This window comes from Pipra filicauda, unplaced genomic scaffold (assembly GCF_003945595.2).
Source record: "Pipra filicauda isolate LSUMZ 115617 unplaced genomic scaffold, ASM394559v2 scaffold24_size8852520_pilon, whole genome shotgun sequence".
In the NCBI taxonomy this organism is placed as follows: Eukaryota; Metazoa; Chordata; class Aves; order Passeriformes; family Pipridae; genus Pipra; species Pipra filicauda.
In genome coordinates, this window is record NW_024104365.1 from 8,532,678 (window position 1) to 8,550,402 (window position 17,725).

The following is a 17,725-nucleotide window of genomic DNA, read 5'->3' on the forward strand; positions in this document are numbered from 1 at the left end:
GGCCCCGGCCAGCCCCGCCCCCGCCGCGCTCCGCCACCAATCACAGCGCCCCTCGCATCGCTCGGTGGGGCGGGCACGGCGCCCATTGGCGGAGACGCGCTCGCACCAGCGCAGCGCCAGCCAATGGGAAGGCGCTGCGGCTGGTGTGACGGCCGGCGGCGGGCGCTGATTGGCTGCGGCGGGTGTGGGCACAGGCGGGGCGGGAAGGAGCGGCCCCGGAGCCCGAATGTGAGGGAGGGTCAGGGGAGGGGGCCGCGTCGTCAGGGAAACGTGGAGTGGTTCGGGTGGAAGGGACTTTAAAGTTCATCCAGTTCCAACCCTGACACCTTTCAGGTTGCTTCCAGCCCTGTCCAGCCCGGCCTTGGACACTTCCAGGGATAGGGTAGCCACAGCTTCTCTGGGAATTCTATCCCAGACCCTCACAGCCAAGAATTCCTTCCCAATATCCCATCTAACTGCCCTCGGGCAGTTTCAAGCCATTTCTCCTTGTCCCAAGTCCCTCTCCAGCTCTCCTGGAGCCCCTTTAGACACTGGAAGGGTCTCTCAGGTCTCCCTGGAGCCTTCTCCAGATGAACACCCCCAGCTCTCCCAGCCTGGCTCCAGAGCAGAGGGGCTCCAGCCCTTGGAGCATCTCCATGGCCTGAGAACCCAACAGATCCCTGCTGCCTCCTCATCCTTAAAGGTGTGAGGTTCAGCTTTTGGGTTTTTTTATTGTACATGACTATCTTCCAAAGTCCAAAGCTGAATTTTGATCCTCCTTATGGGTCCCTTCCAACTTAAAATATTCTATGATTCTTTGTTTTGTAATGGCACTGAAAGGGCGTTTCACTGACACCTTTCAGGATACGATCAGAAGGAACATCAAGTGCCTTCTTTGACACTGTAACCCTATTAATTAGTTTATTCAGCAATCCTGTAACCTGCAACCATTCAAGGGTGTTGCAGTTTCCAGTGGAGAGGCTGCACAAGCCTTGCCTGGGAAGCAGCAGCCTAAAACAGAGGGGTTTACCTCTAGCATTCCCAGCTGATTTGCAATACATCTTTAGATCCAGTTCCCATTAAAACAAACTTCTGAGGAAAGCTCCTAGTACCATCCTCTACAAGCAGCACCAAAGGGCTGACTGTTAATCAATTCCAGGTAGCTGGAATTTCCCTGTGCACCTCAGTTTTTAACCAAGAAACTACCAGAAAAGACACACTGAATTTAAGATGAACATCACTAGTTTTCCAGTTCCAGCTTTTATTTTTTTCCTCAAGCAAACAATTTGTTAAAATAAACCCAAATCCACAGAGAGAGAACAGCAGCAGCTCCTGCCTCACATACAGAGATGCTCAATAAAGAAGGTTTCATCTCTATTTCCAAACCTTTCTGCTTGCAGGTTTCCTTGGAGATCCTAAGTTTTATGCAATCTCTGTCACACACACAGTATTTTTAGGGGTTTTTTACTGTTACAGTGAGATCTGGATTTGGCAGTTTGCCATGAAGCTGAAACCCCTGAACAAGATGAGCTCCACCAAGCACTGCTGACGTAGGTTTTGTCCCCTTGAAAGGAGGGAGCTGTTTCTGTCAGATCTGACAGAGGGAACAGCCCCTCACATTTAACCACACCCAGCACACAGGTATTCAGCTCCAAACAGAGGCAGGATTTTTTAATTCCTAATTAATCAAGCTTTTTAGGCAGTGGGATATACTCTGTTCTGCTGACTCCACTGGGGTCAAGGGATAGGGTCACTTCAGACCACAGCAAACACCTGCTCAACACTCTACACTTTCCATCCACTGTGGTCTGAACAGGGTGACCAAAATACCTGGTCAAACCCTTTTATACTGTTCATTGTGAAAAAAAAAGACATGTACAACCACTTCACTACTTTCTGCATGCACTCAGTGCTGCAGCGAGTCCTGTGACCTCCACTGAGCACTTAACTCTGCCAGCTCATTGTCACTAAGAGCCAAACTCAACAGCTCAAAGAAACCAAGACGACCTCCTCAAGGCAATTAGGAGCATGGTTGAGACATCACCTACCACCCTCCAGGAAAGGAGGAATGCAAAGCCAGGTCACTCTGTGACTGGGGAAGGATCCCCTTCCCCTGGCAGCACCTCAGGCTGGCACTGAGGACACCACCAGGTAAGTCTTTTAAAGGCACCCAGTGGTCCAAAAGTTCCCTTCATCACTGGATGGCCAAGGGGACACTGCTCCCTCTGGTAGATCTGGGGGTGCAGCCCTTGGCCACGGAGCTTGTGGTGCAGCCAGTCAGAGCTGAACTGTAGGGCACAGTCCAGCAGACGCTCCAGATCCGAGGGAGCCAAGAGAGAGCCTTGTGTTAGTGGGTGGATCTTGGTCAGGTACAAAATCTCATTCTTAATGATGTTCCCTGGAAAGGGACAGAAACAAGGAGAAAATAAGGGTCTTTCTAATCAAGATAATGCAGACTTCTGGCTCCAATCTGTGACTTCGCCCTCAAGGATCACAGCCAACAATGTCATTCCCTGTTTCAGAGGTGGCATGCAAGGAGTAGACTTAGAGCTGGGATTGGACTGGACAGAGTTCTCTTTCCTCTACCTTTGAAGCAGAACTTGAAGATGACCATGTACCCTCAGCTGGATGAACCAGAAGCCACAAGGCAAAGGAGTAAAACTCTCAGACATGCAGCTCTGGATCTGCAGACATCCTACCCACCTTCCTCCATTTCTTGCTCTGCCAAGTATTCCCTGGAACTCACCCAGCCCTGAAAAGTATCGTTGGTCTAAGAGGGTGTAGCTGATGGGATTGGGTGCACGGAGGGCATCCAGTGCCCGGCCACGGTGGAACTCCATGGACAGGATGTCAGAAGCAGGATCAGCCCTTGGAGAGGAGCACCAGTTCATTCTGCAGTTGTAGAAAACAAGGAAGCCTCTGCTCTCAAAGTGGAGAATCAGCCTGGGAGGAGCAGAAAAGCAGAAGTGTCTCATCAGAAACATCCTTGAACCATTTGTCCTATTCTACACCAGGCCACTGGCTCAAGGTAAGGTAGCCTCTTTAACGATTTCAGCCACAAAACCTGGTGGTGAACAACTCTCCACAGGTTGTGTGGATTCTTTCTCCTGCCCTGTGGTCCCTGGATGACCAAGGCTCCAGCAGTAGGGTCCACAGATCAGGGAAACCAATGCCAAAAGTAGCACAAAAAATTGTGTCTAAAAATGTTTGCACAGAAATGAAGTAATCCTGTACAAGACTGCAGGATGTGGTGCATGGAGCGTGTCCCTAACAAGTACAGTGATTCCAGCTGCCCTAGACGTTTGCCATTCATCCAAGGCTTTTTTTAAACACTTAATTGGGAGAAACTGGCATCTTCAGAGCATGATTCAGCCCGGCATCCTAAAACTTCTCTAAGATAAAAATGTTAACAGAGCTGGTACTATGATCCCCAAGCTGGCAGGCAACATGCATCCCACAATTCCACTGCAGATCGAACACACCCCACACCCACTCACACCATCTCTCGTGCCTACTTAACTTAGGAATTATCAGAGAAAAATCAAGGCTAAGAGCACCCCCAGGCAAATTTAGTTTGGATAGAAGAGTGCCTCTCCAGAATGAGAGGCAGGGAGAGAGAGGGCTCCATGAAATACCTGGGTACAGGGTCCTTCCAGTCCCCCCTTTTATTGGCTCTGTTTGCTCTGGAGAACTCGTTTGCCCGGACGCTGCCGAACAAGCCAAAGTGGAAGCGCAGCCAGTGGCCTGGACCTTCTGCTGCTTCTGGGGCTTCAGACCTCGAGTGCTGGAGTCCCTGCAGCTCCTCATCCTGGGGATGGGGAGCACAAACCTGTTCTTGCCCTTCCTGGACAGAAGAACCTGCCACAGCAGCAGCCTCTTTCTGCAGCACTGTCTCTTCTGCAGTTGGTCCTGAGGGACTTTCAGCTGCCACAAATGCCAGGTACAAGTTCTTCCCGTGAACCTGTGGAAAGAGGTGGGTTGTACTAAGGATCCATATAGGATCATAGAATCACAGGCTGCTTTGGGTTGGAAGGGACCTTAAAGATAATCTCATTCCAACCCCCTGCCATGGGCAATGACATCTTCCACTAGACCAGGTTGTTCAGGCCTCATCCAACCTGACTTGGAACATTTTCAGAGATATACTGGGGATACAGAGAGGAACACTTCCTCTGGCTGTTTCCATACAAGTGACTATTTTCTACAGCTTCTTTTAGACAGAGGGCACATCACCCCACCCTGAGCACAGGATTCATCAGCATCTGAGTCATTCCCATCAGGATTGCAGGCATCCTCTCAGCATTCCTTAAGAAGCCAAGGTACTTAGATGCCACTCAAATGTAAATCTCTCCCTGAGGCTCCTGTCAAGCCAAAGAGACACACCAGGAGAGGCACTCAGGGTTACGAAATCTGTCATCATTTTTTCTGATTCACCTCACCACCTCTTGCTGCAGGCACTTTGTGCTTCTCATTTTGCTTCCCACTTTTAATCTGAGTTGGGGCTGCACCAGCATTTGGCCAGTCAGGTCCAAATCATCATCTGAGGGATGTCAGGCAAGTGAAGCCTCCAGCAGGACCAACCCAGTGTGACCATCTCATATATATATCAACAGCACAGACATCTCAGCTCAGCCAGGGGAAACCCTGAGGGAAACACTCCCAGGTTCTGCACCTTCTGTGACCCAGATGCAGGACAAGGGTGGTTTCCCTGAGACTTGTCATGGATCAAGAAGCTCATCTTTTAGCACAGCTCACCTGGGAGTCCTGGAGCCTCAGGGCATTCAGGTCATTCACCTTGATCTTGCGGCTGCTTCCCCCCACCTTGGCCACCACTTGTCCCACAAAAGGGGAGGTCAGCAGCTGGAACTTCCTCACTGATGGGCCCTCTGGCATCTCCAGCAGTTGTTGAGGGATTAGCAGGTCCTTCTCACACTCTTCCCTAAACTTGAAGGGAAGTTGCCACTCAGAAATACACAAAACCAGTCTGAGGCAGAGCTCACCACTGTCTCCTCACCCCAGTCTTCTTCCTCAAGTTTCTTTGAGGAGCTGGGAGCTGAAGGAGTCTTCATCTCTGGGAATATATGTAATTTAATCAAATAGCCCTGAATAATAACCTGCTCTAATGGCAGTTTTTCACCCCACGAGCAGGAATTTGGCCTGGGGATCTCCAGAAGTCCTTTCTCCTGGTCTAGTGAAGGTGTCCCTGCCCCAGCACAGGGTGGGATCTAGATGATCTTTAAGGTCCCTTCAACCCAAATCATTCTGTGATTTTATGATTAATGACCCAGAACCAGCACAGGCCAGAGGCCTATCTTTTTCCTGATACAGTTACCACAGAAAGCTCTGCTCTGGAGTTAGCACATCTCCACCCCTTGCTTTTTCCACTGATTGCAATGAGATGTAACCAGTTAGAGAGCATTCCTACACTCTACTAACAGCATCTGGGATCAGAAGACTCTGGATGAGGGGGAGATGAAGCAGCACCATCCTACAGCTTCCTGTGGCTCCCTCCAGGAAGTCACGCCAGTATATAAGGAGTTATTTCTGGCATGAAATCCCAGTCACTTGCAGATCTTATGAGGATTTCTGTCAGGACTGGGTGTACAGGAAAGCAGGCTCCAGGACCAGGAAAGCTCAGTCTGGCTTTCATCCCATGGTGCCAATTCTCCCAGAGTCCAGCACTGACCAGAGGCTCAGTTTCAAGCTCCACAGCACTCAGTAGAAGGCTCTGAGGCACAGTTCTGAGACAGCTTCATGTGAAAATCAACAGCAATCCTGTGCATGGTCCCCCACCAGAAAAGCCATTCCCACCTCATTCCAACATCTCAGCTTCTTCTGCTGCCTGGGCTGGCTCAGAGACAGCAGCCCATGTTTGCATCAGCTTGGACTGACTAAAACCAAAGCTTCCAGTGCCATGTGCTCCTGCCATAGTGAAGGAACAACTTTTAGCACAGCTGTGAGGAGCAGCAAGGTGTGGGATACCTTCAACAGGAAGCAGGCAAGGCCTGGAAAAGCCTTCCTGTGCTGCAGCACAAACCAAATCCCTCTCAGAAGGGCTCAAAAGGAAAACATGTCAGAGAACATTAATTGCGTAGAATCATAGAATCAGCTGGGTTGGAAGGGACCTCTGAGATCATCAAGTCTAACCCTTGATCCACTACTGCTGCAGTTGCTAGACCATGGCACTGATGCCACATCCAGTCTTATAAAAACCTCCAGGGATGGAGAATCCACCACTTCCCTGGACAGCCCATCCCAATGCCTGATTACCCTCTCTGTAAAGAAATTCTTTCTAATATCTAACCTAAACCTCCCCTGGTGCAGCTTAAGGCCATGCCCTCTTGTCTTGCTGATAGTTGCCTGGGAGAAGAGACCAACCCCCATCTGGCTACAACCTCCTTTCAGGGAGCTGTAGAGAGTGATGAGGTCTCCCCTGAGCCTCCTCTTCTCCAGGCTGAACAACCCCAGCTCCCTCAGCCTCTCCTCATAGGACTTGTGCTCCAGTCCCTTCACCAGCCTTGTTGCCCTCCTCTGGACCTGCTCCAGCACCTCAATATCCTTCCTGAACTGAGGGCCCAGAGCTGGACACAGCACTCCAGGTGTGGCCTCACCAGCGCTGAGTACAGGGGAAGAATTTAATGTCTTAGATCCAGGTACAGATATTAAGTGGTCACACAAACCAGCTTTACCAGGGTAAAAGACTGAACTTTAGTCCTCTGTCTCCAAGGACATGGGATAATTATTCACAGGCCTGCTCCGGTTTCACCCCAAAAAATCTGCATATTGTGATGATCAACAGGCAGATTAAGAGACAGCTAAGAGATGCTTGTGCTGCCAAAGGCACCAGAAGTCTTGATCCCTGGAGCAGCATTTGGCTGCTGGACACAGGTCATCCAAGGGGTCTGCCCTGATTATTCAAGCACTGGCTTCATGTCAGGCAGCTGCTGATTCAGTTCTTAAGAGGCTCATTGTGAGAGACTGGAAGTGCTGGGCACTCCATAATGTGTTAATGCCCACACTTCCCCAGTTGTAGCCCCTCTGACAGCAGAAAAATGCTCCTTTTCAAGAGGAGAAACTGCCCTGTTCCCCAGGACATCAGAATAACCAGCATCTGCTGTCTCTGACCCCCTTCTCTCCGTGGACCTCCCTACTTCACCTTCTTCCTCTAGACCTACTTCAGTCTCTTCCAAAATGCTCTGCACTCCAAAGAGGAAGAGGAGGGTGACCAACCCCAGCCCTCTGCGGGTCACGACACCCATCTCTCCAGGAGCATGACCACCTGAGCTGGTACCTCTACAGGTCTGAGGCACGGAGCCAGGCTTCCAGGAGAAATCCTCCCCCCTGTATGGGCTCATTTCCAGTCCTTGTGCTCAGACAGAAGCCAGGAACCCTCAGCAGAACAGAGCAAGGTCAAGGCTGCCCAGGTTCATCTGCCCCAAGCCAGCTCTGCCAGCTCACCTGCACCCAGGGATGGCAGAAAATCCCACTGTGACCTTATGATTCAAAGAAACCTCTGCCAATCTGAAAAGCACTTTTATTACGGTGTTCTCCCCAGTGCACTCCGCCGAGCCAAGAAATACCATAGCCTTTTATACAGTTTGAAAGTAGCAAGTTCAAAATTATCTTTACACACACTCTTTTTGCAGTCTGCCTTATCTAAACAGACATTTAGTTTTACCTCCTATTCTTACCATTATAGAGTAGTTACATAAAGTTTTATCATTTCAAGCAGTTTCAGGTTCCCCACCCCTCTCTATGTGCTAAAAAGCCTTCCCTATTCTCTAAGCTATTTTATCTCAATTGCCCACAGTTTGGGCAGAAACTTTTAAGCAGTTTTACATTTTGCAAAGTCACACTTACATCGCTAAATAGCTAAATTTTATTTCATTTTCTATTTCACTTACACCCCTGTACGAGGCTCCTGCAGGGATTTCAAGGCACAGCCCTGACTCTCCACATGCAATCCGAGGGGTGCAGAGCTTCCCATCTTCTCACACTCAGCCAAGCACCAATTTGCAGCTCTCCAAAACAACCAAGCCCTGAATTCCACCCCCATTCTCACCCACATCTCCCCAGGGCAGTGGAAGCACCCACTGCACTCTCCAAAACCCCCACGTTCCTACATCCAGCTTTTAAGACGCAGCTCTCCCCAGGCCAACCCCTGTGCATCCATTCGGGGAGGAGGGTGGGCAGCCTTCCCCCCCTACTGCTCCTCCAGGCTCCACAGTCTTTCCCTTGTCTCCAGTTTCTCTTCCTCAGCCCCCAACCACCTCCCACAGCACTTCCACAGTCTCCTCTTCCCACCCCGGCAGAGCCTTCTGCAACCAAATCCCTTCCATCCACCTACTTTTATGGGGGAGGAGGGCCCTCCCCCCAAATCTCAGGAGAGCTCCTCAGTTGGCTGGTGGGGGAGGGAGTGGGCGGGTTTCAGGTGCTCCCCACCAGTTGTACCGGTCTCGAGGGTCTGGTTGGACTGGGAAGGAAGCTGGGCACCCTGGGAAGGAGGGTGGGTGCTTCTGCGGGGGCTGTGCTCCTGCGGAGGGGGGGGTGTGGCTGAGCACAGCTCTTACAAACGTGATTTTGGCTTGAGGGTGTTGCCTCTGAGTTCAGGTGAAAGGATTTAGGCTGAAGAACAGTTTACTAATTGAAAAAATGTTAGTGAGAAGACCAAACCGATAAATCACAGTGTTATTACAGTGCCCTGAGGGGCTTTTCTGCTCTGTGCTTTTGGGGATGTTCCCAGCTCCATGGAAAACACACTGGGTACTTTTCCTCACTTGCATTAAAATCACAGAGTCACAGAATAATTTTGGTTGGAAGTGACCTGAAAGGTCATCTCCTTCCAACCCCCTGCCATAAGCAAGGACACCTTCCAATATCCCAGGTTGCTCCAAGCCCTGTCCAACCTGGCCTTGGACACTTCCAGGATGGGGCAGTTGCAGCCCAGGGCATTTCTGGTCTATCCTGGCTTTGAGTTGCTCCATTGCTGAGTCTGTCACTTCTGGAGTTTGTCATCCTGCATTGGCCATCCCAACTTCTACAGAAGAGGCTCTGTGTGGCTCCAGGGCTTGGGGACAACATTCAGTCTCCTGCAATGACTCATTGCTTGTCTGAGCAATTAATTTACTAAAGATTGTAGCTCTCATTATAATCTAACATTTATGTGGCTACACATTTAAAGGGGAAACAGATATTAGGAATAAAATGTTTACTGTGAGGATGGTGAGACACTGGAGTAGGTTGCCCGGGGAAGCTGTGGCTGCCCCATCCCTGGAAGTGTTCAAGGCCAGGTTGGATGGGGCTTGGAGCAACCTGGGATAGTGGAAGGTGTCCCTGCCCATGGCAGGGAGTTGGAACTGGACAGTCTTTAAGGTTCCTTCCAAACCCTTAACATTCTATTTTTCTATGATTCTGTGACTTGGAAAAACATTTCCTCCATGAGGGTGATCAGACACTGGAACAGGAACCCAGAGAGGTGGTAGGATTCCATCTTTGGGAATATTCAAAACCTGACTGAACAGGGCTTTGAAAAACCTGATCTTTTTCCCTTCTGATTTAAAATCACTCTGTAATTCTATCCTTATGAGCTTCCTGGGACATGACTCACTGCACCATTTCTTCTCCAGGTGCACTTAATATCTTATCATTTACCCCCATCCTCTCCAAGAAGCCCATGAGGGCAAACAGAGTCAAGCAGAAACCTTCTGATTTTATTATCATTGTTTTATTTCCATTAGTTCTAAAGGTGTAGAAGTTACGTGGATTGGTAGCCATACTACTTCATAATAGATATTTTTTTACATCTTTAAATAATTACAGCTTGTTCAGTTGGTTGGTTTCCCTCTCCCCCTTACAAAGAAATGTCTATTTCCATGAGACTTTCCCAGATGACATGGGAAGCTTCAAACTTTATACATGGGGAGAAAAAAAAGGCAAAACAAAACATAGTCACAGCTTCAATGTTGCATTGAGTTGGTGATTGGTTTTAAAGCTCCCTTGCAATATTCCTGAGCTCCTCCTGATTGCACCCTCTCCATCTAAGCCCATAAGATTGCAAGTGATCCAAGGATCTCTTCTGATCAGTTTACAAAGAATAGCTGAAGTGAATCAAGATATTGCACTTCCACAAAGAGCAAAGACATTTGGAAATGGTTAAGTGACCTTTTTACCGCCCTGTCTCCCCATCCTGCTTTTCAGCTGCTCATCTCACTTTGGTGGCCGCTGAGCCATTGCCAAGGTCTGGTTTGACACAACCAAACCTTGTGCTGCAAAACTTTTCAGCACTAACATTTTCATGATTAGTGATGATCTCTGTGGGAACAAGTCCCACAAATGCATTTATATTCGTGCTGAAGTGTTTTGCAGGAGTGGGCTCTTTCCCTCTTGCTCCTCAGAGCAGGGATAGTTCTCAGTCCTGCATTTGTGGAGGACCTGGCCTGGAATGGTCCTCACAAGGTTCTCCAGCAATAATAGCAATAATAATAGCAATAATTACCTTGTCTGGGTCTCTAATAATTGTATCTAGTTTAATTACCAAAGCAGGCTCGAAATGCTCCCCCCGTCATGGGCAGGAAAGCAGAGCTCACGTGGAACCCGGAATTTTGTGAGTTACCCCTCCTGCTAGAAGGAGCTGAGTGTCCTGAAAGTTGGTAGCACTTTTATCCTCTTGTCTTCTGAGTATCCCTTCATCTGTCACTTCCAGAGTTTGTCCTCATGCATTGGCCTTCCCAGCTCCCACCTTTGAGAAGGGGCTTTGTGTGATTCCTGGGCTTTGAGAATACGTTCAACCTCCCACAGTGACTTGTTGCTTGGGACTCCCCAGGTCTGAGCAATTAATTTACTGATGATTCTGCCTCTTATTATAATCTAACATTTATGTGGAAAAACATTTGCACCATGAGAGTGGTCAAACACTGGAACAGGAAATCAGAGGGGAGGCAGGGTTTCCATCCTTGGGAATATTCAAAAGTTGCCTGAGCAGGGCCTTGATAAATCTGATCTCATCCCTTCTGATTTAAATTACTCTGTAATCTGATGATTACGAGCTCTGAAGGAGAGGACCTGTCATTTATGGTGAGTTTGTACATCACCTAAAATGATGGCGCTGCATTTGAAGTCAGTCTCTAAGCACCTTGATATCAATGTTGGCCAGAATAAATATTCCTGGATCAAAAATAGCTTTGCAACAGTTTTGGGTGATTGAAAAGAACTACAGAACCAGGTGCAGCCAAACTTCTACTGCTTCTGGTGCAAACAGGGGGACAAAAGAGCTGAATTCGACTTTTAAGTAGTTGTCCTCTAAGCCTAAAGTTGTTCTCACAGCCCCCAGACCTTCACCTTTTGAAAGCAGACATCTTGTTCTGCCATTAGGGTCTTGTGAATGCTTCTCACTCTGTTTCAAAAATTATTTTTAAGGCTTTGAGAAAGGCTAAAAACCATTTAATAAATCTCTGCTGTGGTCATTTAGATAACCTGAGGGAGCATAACCACACTTATGTTCTGCAGGGATTTTCCCCCCTGGCATTGCAAGCAGAGTCCTTTATGACATCTTGGAGTGTTTTAAGGACAGGAGAAAAATTCCACCAGGGATTTTTGGCTTTGAGGGGAGGAGGAGGAGCACAGCAATAAGGCAGGGTGGGCAGAACCGATGGGAGCATCAGTATGGAAAGAGAAATGGGGGAGGGGGTTGATCTGAACTTCTCCTCTCCAAAGAGGCCGCTTGCTCCCCTTCCTCTCAGGTTATCCAGGGTAGTTCTGGGTATCTCCAATATGTGCATAAGCCAAGTGGTTCATGCATGTTGTGGTGCTCTGTTGTGGCCAGGAATTCACAGGCAGATCCCAAGAGAGCTCAAGTGTCATTTACAAAGGAATTTAGTTCAAGGAGGAGGCTGGTTAAAAATCTTCACGCCAACAGAGAAACACCTTTGTGTTTTCATCCCAAATTCATATTTTTATGTGCTATTTCTCCTCCTCTCTGCAGCCTGCCAGGCCTGAGCAGAATCACAGAATCTCATTTATTTTTATTCATGTTTCACAGATGTCTTTTCCTCATCTGTAATTAGCACTAATGAGGCTAAACACTGCATTAGCCCAGCAAGGCAGGGTGGAAACTCTGGTGCAAACATCATGCAGTCGTTCCCATGGCACCATTGCCATGGTGTTTTTCTCTAGGGATTGCAGAGGCTCTGTCACCCCTCCAAATCCCTACCAGTCTGAGTTACGGAGAGCAGAGGGAATGTGGAAGGGTCCAGGTCTCTGCTGTGCCAGTCCTAGTCTTTCTCATGACCAATCCAATTGAATCCTTCTCCTTAGAGAGGCTAAGGAGGAAAATGGTGAGTTCAGACAAAGACAACACAATGCCCTTCTTTTGCTTCAAACCTGTACGTGATTTTCCTCTTCACCAAGCCTGGTGTTTGGGTGGAAACACTCCCTGTGGGAATGTTGAACAGCAGGAGACAGAGGATGGCACATTTGGGAGGGATGCACAATCCCTCTTAGAAATTTTCACTTGGTAGTTCCATACTCGAGTTATGGATGCAGGGAGGAAAAGAGAGGAGCTGGGAAGACAGGAAGGGGAACAGAGTTTGGGAGTGGACAGAAACAAGGGTGGAGAATCTTGTAGGATAAGGTCTCCCAAAAATTCTCTGCCTAGACAGGCAAAGCTGTCTCTCCTTGGAAATATTGATGAAAACACCATGGCAAGCATCTGGTGAAGAACTTGGACTGCACAGGGGAGCTGTGGCATCTGCAGTGCTGGAGTTTGTTAAGCACATGCTAAAGACAGAGTAGGCAGGGCTGGGTTAGGCAGAATTGATCCCTTTGGGAAAAGGGAATGAGTCAGTGAGCTCTCAGCACCTCTTCCAACTCCATTTGCTACGATTCCCTGGTTCTTGAGAGCCATATGGGCAAGAAAATAGACAAGTCTTGTTTAGTACTCATGCAGGAATGGAGTTACACTTCTCTTGCAGGCAAGCAAGTCTGTGCACATGTTTGGTAAAGAAAACAGCCCCTGCCACCTCCACGAGAGGCTGGAGCCTTTGCTTGTTGCCAGAGGTGAAATCCTAAAGGATTAGATGTGGGAAATGGTCACGAGCCAGCTGTTAGGGGAGAAAGTGGGCACTCACAGTACAGCGAAAAAGAAGTGACAGTCAGATTTCATCAATGACATCCAAACAACATAAAAGTAGGCAAAATAATTAAATTATCTGTCTCAAAAGCAATGGCACAGCAGCGTTAGAAGAGCATCTTTCACTTGCTGTGCACTTGAATCATCTCTAAGCCTGGCTTGTTACTATCCATAAGGGAAGAGCCCAGCCATTTCCTCCAGGATTTGATTACCAACGTGGATCTCCTCTACCTGCTTCCAGCAGGTTCCTTCTTCCAAAATCCTGCTTTGACTTTGGACAGACCTTCTCCAGGCTGAGCCAACAACCTCTTGGAAACACAGTCCCATGATTTCATAATGATAAATAGGAAAGGAGTTACTATTAAATACAGACATTCATCAGCTTTCCAGACCATCTAGGAAAATAAAGATAGTGCTCTACATGTGTGAGCTGAGGAGGGGGAGGTGTCTTTTTTTTTCTCTGCCCTAGATCATATCAAATCCACTAAAGCCACTAAAGAATCTCTAGTGAAGTCTGTTCAGCAAACTGTTCTGAAACTGGCTCCATTTGGTGGAAGATCACAGAATTTGGGTAATGAGAAGACAGTGGCATTTTCTTCTGGTCAGGGAGAGAATGGATGGTGACAGAAGAAAAGAAGTGTCTCTGCTCCACCATTGTCAGAGTCTCAAATGCCAGATCTTTTTAAATAAAACTCAAGAACTGGGTCCATCTGTGTGTTTCTGTTTCATAGAAGGTGGTGACAATCAAATAGAGAGGCTCATTTAAAGTGGGGGAAAATGCTTCGTATCCAGTAGTTACTTTGAGATTTTAGTCTCTGCTTCATTAGAGCTCTCCTGAACCTCAGATCAGTCCTCTTTACCTCTTTGCTGGAACATCTCACAAAGGAAAGAGAAGGCAGGAGAGCAGGGGAGGTGGGAAACATCATTGACGTGGCATCTTCTTCATCTCTTGAGTGGATCAGCCTGAAGTTGGTGGGTGGGAGCCCAGGTTATGCAGTTATGATGTCCCCGTGGTTCTCAGCTAACACCAGGCTGTTCCAGGAGTCCTGTTTGGAGCTGGTTTGGGGAGACTGGCTGATGGCTGACTGGTAACCCTGTGGGGAAAGCTTCAGAGCTGAGATCACAGGATGAATGGAGGATCCATGACCGGACATGGCAGAGACTGAGAATGCCTGTGGAAAAAGGAGAATCCTGTGAACAAACCTTCCAACCATAGAGGAACATGTGAATCCATTTAGCTGGTGCTATTGTAATAATGTCTCTGGATTTGCTGCAGATTGCAGCTTATGTGTGATACCTTGGGCAGCCTCTTTCCTTCTTTTTCTAGAATCATGGAATCACAGAATGGTCTGGGTTGGAAGGGACTTTAAAGACCATCTTGTTCCAACCCCCCTGCCATGGGCAGGGACACCTTCCACTAGACCAGGTTGCTCAAAGCCCTGTCCTACCTGGTGTTGAACACTTCCAGGGAAAGACCCTGTTCTTTCCTACTGCTGCACACACGCCATGTGGTTCTCTTTTAAATGTCAGAAATTATCATTTTGCTTCCCAAGGCTTAAAATTTCGTTGGCCTTGGGCTCTTCTGGCTTTCAAATGAAAACATCTTGTGTGAATCCACATCGTGCTGGTCCGCAGACATCTAGTGGTAGCTGTGGTACAGATCACACCACTTTACCCTGCAGCTCTCTACCCTCATGCTCATATCACCCAACACTCAGCCAGCCAGTGCAGAGAAAGTAGGGAAATATTGCCAGGGTTTCCCTTGCTCAAGACAGATCAAATCATAGAAAGGTAATGGGTATTTTTCTGCTATGGGACATGTAAAGCTGCCCAACTAAAAAGAATTTAATGTTTTCAAACAGCAGAATTTAATGTTTTTAAAAAAGCTGCTACTTCCTGTTGTCTGTTTAAAACAGCCACACATCATTAAAAAGCCTAATTGACAAAAATCTGAGGTTTTACCCCATCCCAAAGGATAAATCTCTCACTGGGAACTCCTAGACCCCTGAGGTGAAAAGAAGCAGCCTTTTTCCATAGAGATTCGTAGAATCATAGAATGGGTTGGGTTGGAAAGGATATTAAAAATCATCTCATTCCAACCCCCTGCCCTGGGCAGGGACACCTTCCACTAGCCCAGGTTGTTCCAAGCCCTGTCCAACCTGGCCTTGGACACTTCCAGGGATCCAGGGGCAGCCACAGCTTCTCTGGGCAACCTGTTCCACTGCCTCACCATCCTCACAGGGAAGAATTTCTTATTAATATCCAATCTAAACCTACTCTCTTTCAGTTTGAAGCCATTCCCCCTCGTCCTGTCACTCCAGGCCCTTGTAAAAGGTCTCTCTCCATCTTTCTCGTAAGCTCCTTTTGGGTACTTACCTCTAAGTACCTAAGTAACATTTTGAGGATGTTCTTCTCCCCAAGTCTACTGTCCTTATTCCCATCTTTGTCCCACTGCCATCGCCTCCCCTCTGTACCTGAGAAACCGGGCTGGGGTGCCCGTAGTGAGATGAGAGCCCGGGCTCGGTTTTTATGGGCCGCATTTCCTCGGTGATCGTGGCGCTGCTGCTGCTGCTGGTGGAGCTGGTGGTCGGGGTAAGGCTCTCGCTGCTGGATGGGCCTGGGAGAAAGCAGGTGGAAAACCAGGCTCTTTCCAAAGACCTTTCAGTGCAGAGCTGTACCCACCCACCCACCAAGAAGTTAGTGTGGTAAAAATCGATTAAAAAGTAGCGGGAAGGGCTTCGTTGCTGCTGAAAGGCATTCAGACATTCCCCATTTCTTCTGGAAAATCAGCCTGTTTTGTGGTTGGATCTCTGACTCATACAACAGTGTGGTCAGAAACACAAATGCAAACTTGTACACATATCATAAACTCCTCCTGTTCAACACTCACCTGCTGGTGTCTTTGTTTTGTTAAGGTTCTTCGGCTTGCGCTTCCTCGTCTGAATGCCCTCTTTTCTCATTGCTAAAGGCCTTGGAACCTGTGGATCAAAGTATAAAAGCCCATTGGTTTCTGAAGGTCCTTAAGGTCATCTAGGAGAACGTGATTCCAGCTCTACCTTGTGGGCTCCATGAAAACCAGGTGATTTAACTGGAAACAGCAACAAGATGGAGCCCAGATTCCCTAGTCTCTTCTGTGTGAAGAGAGATGTCAGTGCTCCAAGATGTGCATCCAAATGGAATAGGTGGGCAGCTCACACCTTGGGTACTGAGTGTTTTAAGGCCAGAAGGAACAACAACTCATCTGATTGAATTTCCTGTATAACTCAGAACAAAAACACTCTTTCTGGCTAATACCTGCTTTTGGGAAAGGTACCAAGCCTGTGTGGGGTGACCCCCCCTTAGGAGCTGATCCCACTGAAGTGGGACAGTCAGAAGCATACTGGGATTTCTAGGAATAATTGGTAAGGCTTCCCACTTGTCTTCCAGCTTTGACCTGTCTCTCATGAATCCATCTACTCTGAGTCACTGAACATCACTGAAAGCAAATTTAGTCAGGTATAAACTGTTCAAGCAATAAATACAGGAAAATAAAGCAATTATTTATTGCTTTATGTGATTTTTATTGTATTTAAAGGTGTATAAAAATGCTAGGAGCAACAGTCATAGAATCCTGGAATGGTTTGGGTTGGAAGGGATCTTAAAGACCATCTAGTTCCAACCCCTCTGCCATGGGCTGGGGTTGGCCACTAAGCGACCACCAGGGTGTTGAAGGCCTCTGAATCTGCCATGGAGGTGGTCCTGTTGTCACTGACTGATGAGAGAAAGGCTGAAGATTTGCATCTTGAAGTCCTGCTATGCCTTGGCCTCCAGCAGGACTCTCCTGGATATATCACACATGACATCAATACACAAAGCCCCCACTGACAGGAAGAGACTGTCTAGACTTTTCTACAAGAAAAGTCACCCAGCAGTCCCTGACAAGTCTACAGCCAAGTTGTAGCTGGGATCTGACACCCTGGTGGAGGTGGAAAGAAACTGGGCCTGAATTTAGGTGGGAAGAATCTGGACCTGGTTTTATTAGGTTTTAAGACTTTGTTGCAAAGGGGACCTAATGAGTATGTGAGAAATGCCCTGCATGCATCCCTTGCCAGTATAACCAGGATGTTGAGGGGCACTAAAACCCAAAGGAACATCGGGAAAAACAGCTCCAGGAGAGCACAGAGTTGTGCGAGGAACCCAATTCCCGGCTTGGTGCTATGGGCACCCTCCCACAGAGAGTAGAAATCACTGTGTTGATCCACGTTACCCCATGGAGCTTCATGTAGAGTCCACAGGCGTTGCAGACGGGCTCTCCCTCGGCGTTCCTGCGCCACAGTGTGGTTGTGGTCGTGTGGCAGTTGGCACAGGAGAGGCCGACACGGCGAGACGCCGACTGCGGGGAGATGCAGAGAGAGAAAACTCATCAGCCCTCGCCTGTTGCCACTAGCAGCGTCCCAGATCCCAGTGAGCTCACACCAGTATGCCCCAGGTTTTCCTTTCCTCTTGCCTCTCTTATTTCTCTGTTTTTTCCTCTTTCTTGTCTTTTGCAGTGGGTGACACAACTGCCTTTTGCTGCCTCTCTCGCCTTTTGGCTTCTGCTCCACTGCCTTTCCACTGCCTCATGCCTGCCAGGATGTCTCA

General features: G+C 48.2%; 2 protein-coding genes across 5 annotated transcripts in view; both read right to left on the reverse strand.

The window, feature by feature from the left end:
• Window positions 1–1,284: 1,284 nt before the first annotated feature.
• On the reverse strand, window positions 1,285–8,402 carry NEIL2 (nei like DNA glycosylase 2). Of its 3 annotated transcripts, none has more exons than XM_027742194.2 (5): window positions 8,327–8,402; window positions 4,735–4,923; window positions 3,615–3,940; window positions 2,726–2,922; window positions 1,285–2,377 (listed from the first exon to the last, which is right to left on the reverse strand). In XM_027742194.2, exons 2-5 carry the CDS (start codon window positions 4,870–4,872, stop codon window positions 2,061–2,063), a joined length of 978 nt encoding a protein of 325 aa, XP_027597995.1. In that variant the 5' UTR covers window positions 4,873–4,923; window positions 8,327–8,402; the 3' UTR covers window positions 1,285–2,060. The 3 variants fall into 3 exon arrangements, with proteins under 3 accessions (XP_027597995.1, XP_039237937.1, XP_039237935.1); XM_039382003.1 differs by having other exon boundaries at window positions 4,735–4,918; window positions 8,327–8,394; XM_039382001.1 differs by lacking the exon at window positions 8,327–8,402 and having other exon boundaries at window positions 4,735–4,964.
• Window positions 8,403–9,684: 1,282 nt separating this feature from the next.
• The window catches only part of GATA4 (GATA binding protein 4), a 30,550-nt gene continuing 22,509 nt past the window's right edge, over window positions 9,685–17,725 (reverse strand). For both annotated transcript variants that reach the window (XM_027742162.2, XM_027742156.2), the window contains exons 3-6: window positions 17,352–17,477; window positions 15,996–16,083; window positions 15,580–15,722; window positions 9,685–14,277 (exon numbers count right to left, since the gene is read on the reverse strand). In XM_027742162.2, coding sequence (XP_027597963.1) covers window positions 14,095–14,277; window positions 15,580–15,722; window positions 15,996–16,083; window positions 17,352–17,477 — 540 coding nt within the window. In that variant the 3' untranslated portion in view covers window positions 9,685–14,094. The remainder of the gene's footprint in view (window positions 14,278–15,579; window positions 15,723–15,995; window positions 16,084–17,351; window positions 17,478–17,725) is intronic.

Coding starts and splice junctions, on each gene's coding strand:
- NEIL2 (XM_027742194.2), bottom strand. CDS start 4,872: ATGCCAGAGGGCCCATCAGTGAGGAAGTTCCAGCTGCTGACCTCCCCT. Junction 3,941..4,734: donor TGAGGCTCCAGGACTCCCAG/GTGAGCTGTGCT, acceptor CTCTTTCCACAG/GTTCACGGGAAGAACTTGTA. Junction 2,923..3,614: donor TGGAAGGACCCTGTACCCAG/GTATTTCATGGA, acceptor TGCTCCTCCCAG/GCTGATTCTCCACTTTGAGA.